The 4840-nt window shown below is 66.5% G+C and overlaps 2 protein-coding genes across 2 annotated transcripts; both read right to left on the reverse strand.

The window, feature by feature from the left end:
* Positions 1-150: 150 nt before the first annotated feature.
* Positions 151-1973, reverse strand: MNEG_12986 (26S proteasome non-ATPase regulatory subunit 4; the record flags this gene model as incomplete). The annotated part of the gene is made up of 5 exons (XM_014038540.1): positions 151-187; positions 428-546; positions 893-1018; positions 1360-1434; positions 1614-1973. 5 exons carry the CDS (start codon positions 1971-1973, stop codon positions 151-153), a joined length of 717 nt encoding a protein of 238 aa, XP_013893994.1.
* A 1759-nt stretch (positions 1974-3732) lies between these two features.
* Positions 3733-4718, reverse strand: MNEG_12987 (hypothetical protein; the record flags this gene model as incomplete). Its single annotated transcript, XM_014038541.1, has 3 exons — positions 3733-3912; positions 4160-4395; positions 4601-4718. The coding sequence occupies 3 exons, from the start codon at positions 4716-4718 to the stop codon at positions 3733-3735; spliced, it is 534 nt and encodes a 177-aa protein (XP_013893995.1).
* Positions 4719-4840: the final 122 nt, after the last annotated feature.

Below are 4840 nucleotides of genomic sequence, written 5' to 3' on the forward strand. Positions count from 1 at the left end.
CGCGGGGGCCGCACCGCCAGCGCCAGCAGCCGCTGCGCCCTCGGCCGGGGCGCCCGCCTCGCCGCCGCCGGCGGCGGCCGCGGCGGCCGCTTGGCGCGCCCGCTCCTCCTCTAGGGAGACCCTGTGTGGTTCACAAAGACCGCATCAAAATCAGGACACAAGGTAGACGGCGACTAACTGAAAGGGTCTGGGGCTGGGGGACACAAGCACACCCAAGCAAACAGTCTGGTTTCAATGCCTGGACCTCTGAAAAACAGCTCAGCCAGCTCCCGCACGCCTGCCCAGGCAGCTGAACCTCAACCATCACTGCAGCCGCAGCCACCCGCCGCCGCGGAGCGAAATCGTCCAAAGGCGGCGCTGGGTTGCATTTCGCACGCGAGCTGGGCACACGCCGTTTTCGAGCGTCGTGCCTGCCCGACTCCCATACCTGAGCGCCAGCGCAAGCTCTGGGTCCAGACTGGGGTCCACACCAAACTCGAATCCGTCCCCGCCGCCACCGCCGCCGCCCCCGCCGCCGCCACCGCCAAACGCGCCGCCGCCCTCGCCCTGCGGAAGCGTCCGGCGCCGGCGCGGCCTCATTCACACGGCGCCCCATGGCGTGACCCTCCATGAACGCTGGGGCCCCGACGCCCACCCCAGCCCCCATCCTCCCCAAAAAAACCCACATGCGCAGCCGTGGGCACCGCTGGGAATCACCACGCACGGCAGCCGCCACCCTCAACGCAAAGCGGCCGCCAAACCCGACACCCGATCCACTCCCCATGCGAGGCGGCCGCCACAGTCAAGCCCCGGGCCGACCCCCATGCAAGGGAGCTGACGTATACTCCAGACCCAGCACACAAACCCCAGCAAGGAAGCGCGCCAAAACTTGAAATTCGAAAGCCCCGCCGACCTGGAAGATGGCGGACCCAATGAGGACGTCACTCAGCATGGGCCCCGGCGGCACCGACACCAGGTGGCTGTTCTCGCCGCTGTTCACGGCGCCGTGCAGCGCCGAGAGCTTCTCGTCGTTGTCGGTCTTTATTGGGGAAGAGAGGGGTGCGCGGGGGAGAGGGGTGCGGGGTTGGGGTTTGCTGAGTGCGAAAAATCGTGGGCCGCACGAGAGAGGCGCAGGGGGGTGGGGGCGCGGGCGAGGGCTTGCGGCGCCGCGGGCGGCGTGCTGCGTTAGGAAGATGCGGTCGTCTCACGTTTGCGCACGCGCATGCAAACGAACAGCACAGCTGCACTCAAACTGGTCCGCTGGCATGCTGCAACACACACACACACACACACCCACACACACAGGCGCGCACAGATGCATGAGCACCTGCGTGTATGCACTCGCCGGCAGCCACGCCGCGGCTGCGTCGCCCCGCCCACCTCACAGCCAAAAGACACGATGTCGACCGCAACGTTGTTCTTCTTCAGTTTCTTTCCGATTTTGATCAGCTTCTCCTGTTTATTTTCCACCATGTTTTGCATTGCATGCGGCAGAGTGGGCAAGATTGGGGCCGAGCGCGACCGCTGGCGCGGTCACGCGCGCCAACGCAAATTGCAGAGGGGGAAAACGTCACGGGCGGCCGGCCGCCAGGCGTGCAGCCAGGCGGATGGAACAGCACAGCGTGTGCGCGCACCTGCTCCTCCTTTACAGGGCTGCCGCAGAAAATCACGATGCGCTGCCGCTGGTTCTTGTTCTGCCGGTGCTTCAGCGCCAGCTGCGCGATCTGCACGCTTGCGGCGATGTTGGTCTCGCCCTCGACGGGGATGTCGGTCATGCAGTTGAGCACCTTGCCCAGGTCGGGCGTCGGCGTCACGAGCACGCGCGGCGTCTTGCCAGCCATGGTCAGCACGCCCACGGTGTTCTCCGGGTTGGCCTGCGTCTTGGCGCCCGCCAAGAGGTTCACGGCATCCGCCTGGGCCTGGAACCGCGTGGGGGCGTAGTCCCCGCTGCGGGTCCACTCGCTGTTGTCGATGCAGACTATAGTGGCCTCCATCCCGCCTATGGGGCGCGGTACCACCGCCTCTAGCACCAAGAGTGACCCCTAGACCACTTGGAGCTTTCTATTTCGGCGATCCTGCGGACTCTCGTCAGTCTCAGTGTGGTGATCTGGGTTCAAGCAAAGCGTTTGAGATGCAGTCAAGAAGTTCATATGTTCAAAAAGAGCAGATGCGATTGGTGTCCCCAACGCCGAAGGCACCTCTTCAGGGGCGGTTTGCTGGTGCCTCGCCAATACGTACGTGCAGTATGTGTCTCAATCCCACCCGCCGATCAACTGATTCCACGGATACAATAATAGCTTGTTGCTGTCCAAGCATTTCCCCCGATCCTGCAGTGGCGGGGCGGGCGGGCGCACGCGTGTGGGTGCCGCTCGCACGCTCCATTCGCGTGCCGTGCGTGCATACCATATCTCCCGGCCAAAACAGCGCAAAGTAGGCCCGGCGACTCACGAGAATACACTATACTGGTATTGTAGGACGGCCAAAGCCGAGCGTGGCGTGGGTATCCTGCCTTCCATGAGCCGCGACAGCTCCGCCTGACCAACACCCCAAACGCCCGCACGCCGCGCACCCCACCCCCTCCCGCCCTCTGCCCGGTCCGGGCCGTGAGCAAACAGCGTGCGTGCAGACCACCTGCGACTGCTGCTTGGACGCCCACCTCCATGTTGGCTATCGGGATCCGCTTGTTCTCGGTGAATGGCAGGCTGGTGGGCGGCAGCCCCATCCACCCCTGTGGGTGGCAGGGGCGCCCTGTGCAGCTCAAGGCAGTCGGTCGGGACACAGGGCCGCTGGCAGGCGGGCCACGGGATCCGAAAGAGGGCGAGGGGTGTGTCTCTGGATACAACATCATACATGCATGCACACTTATTACAAACAAACAAGTTTTAGGGACCCTTGCCAGGGCTGCGGGCTCCGCGGGCCGAGGGCCTCGCCGCTCTGCCGCGCACCGCCGCGCGCATCGGCGCCGGCGAAAAGCAATGTGCGCATCACGAATGCGTTGTCAACAGGGTATCCCAAACAGAAAGGCAAACATGTGGGCGATGTTGAGGTTTGGGTGGCTCATCAGTGCCAGAAACGCAGGACACACGGCTCTGGAATAAGACAGCACTGTCGGGGCCCGTTGGCCACTTTTGTCAGTGTGAGTGACTGTTGCTGCAGCTGACAAACGGCTGCAAGCGGCCTGCCGCAATTCAATCAGTAGAAAGAGAGGGCAGCGGCGCTGGGCCTCGGCTGGGCGCCGGGCGCCGCTGAGATGCCAAAATGAGAGGGGGCGGGGCCGGGGCGGATCCAGGCGCCGCGGGGAAGCCGGAAGGCCGCGCGCGGTGCAAGCAAGACGTTAGTTCAGCGGCGGCGCGACGCCGGCGGCGCCAGGCCCCGCCCCGGCCCCGGGCGCCTCGTCCGGGCGCCAAGGAAGAGGGGTCGCGCGCGGCAAGTTGCGGCGCCTTCGACTGAGCGACGCTCCCCGCCCTGAAGGAAATGGCAAGTGTTCAAAGGGCGTGCGAGGCGGGGGCTGCGGCCGCGCTGCTGGCACGCGCCGCGGGCCCCCGCAGCCAGCCAGCCGCTGTGGGCGTTGGCCCACCTGCAATCCAACCCTGCCCGGCCCGCGGCGCCGCGCGGCGCATTCTGCCGGGCCCGCGGCGGCGGCGCCGCTGCCGCCGCGCGGGCGGGCGCGGCGCTCGCTGCTTGCCCCTCTCTTCACTCCCTCACACGCACGACCGCCGTGACGCGGGGCGCAGAAAAGTCGCGGCGTTGGCCTCAGATCGCTCGGTCCGCCGCGTTGCCGTTTGCAGGGAAGCCGCCGTTGGCGGGATACGTCCGGCCCCACCCCGTCTCCAGGGCGGCGGCGGCGCCGCCGTGTTGGTTGTGGTTGTTAATCGACGTAGAAGTCGGGAGGTCGAGCTCCCGGGTCTTGAAGAACCCCTGCGCCTTCCGCTCCTGAGAGATCGAGATGAGGGCGGGTCAGGGGCGGGGAGGGATCAAGATGGCGTGCGTTGAGATGACGTCCGCAGGACGTCATGCGGATCTGCAGCGCGCCCATCCCAGCTGCTGCAGCCAAGATTTGGGGGCGCAAGTGTTGCTGCACGGAACGGCGCCCTCGAAGGCAAGCCAGCGCCCCCGAACCAGCGCCCCCTGCGCGTCGGCCGGGCAGCCTTGGCGTTTTTTTTCACACATTCATGCACACCTGGATGATGGGGCGGATGACGAAAAACGCGAGCGCCCCGACGATGCCCACGGCGGCCAGGACGCCAATCACAATGCCCGCGATCGCGCCGGCCCCGAGCTTGCCGCCTTTTTGGCCCCTGGGACCAGAAGACGGTGAGCTGGTCAGCCCCTTGCTGGGCGGGGCCGGCGGGATCGACGTCATGAAGGCCGCGGGGTTACTCAGGTACTGGCTCATCGTGGTCTGGGTCATGTCGCCTGGTGACAGCGGGTGACGCGGCGCGGGTGATGAAGAGGGGATGAGGCGGTTGCGCGTGCCGGCGCGCGGGGGCCCGGGAGTGGGGGCGGCGCACAGCCTTGGATAGCCAGCCAGGCAAATCAAGCCGCGCCGCTTGGCTGCCTCCAACGTCAGGCCGCCCCCAGCGTTCAAACCGGCTGCACTGACAGCTGCCCCTCTTCTCACCCAGCGTGCACGTGATGTTGATCGCGTTGCGGCGCGACAGCTGCGCGACGGCTGCCCGCGAGAGCTGCGCCACAGTCTGGGCGGTGGGGCAGAAGCGAGTGTTGCCGGCCAGGTTCATATACAGGTAGCAGCGGCACGGGTTCGCCTCCTCTGTGGATTTCAATTTTTCGGGCGGTTTGGGCGGTTTGGGGGGCAGGGGTGTGTTAGAAGGGGCGAGAGTGCGGCGGGCCGGTGCTTGGG

The sequence above is a fragment of the Monoraphidium neglectum genome (assembly GCF_000611645.1).
Source record: "Monoraphidium neglectum strain SAG 48.87 unplaced genomic scaffold scaffold03557, whole genome shotgun sequence".
Taxonomy (NCBI): Eukaryota; Viridiplantae; Chlorophyta; class Chlorophyceae; order Sphaeropleales; family Selenastraceae; genus Monoraphidium; species Monoraphidium neglectum.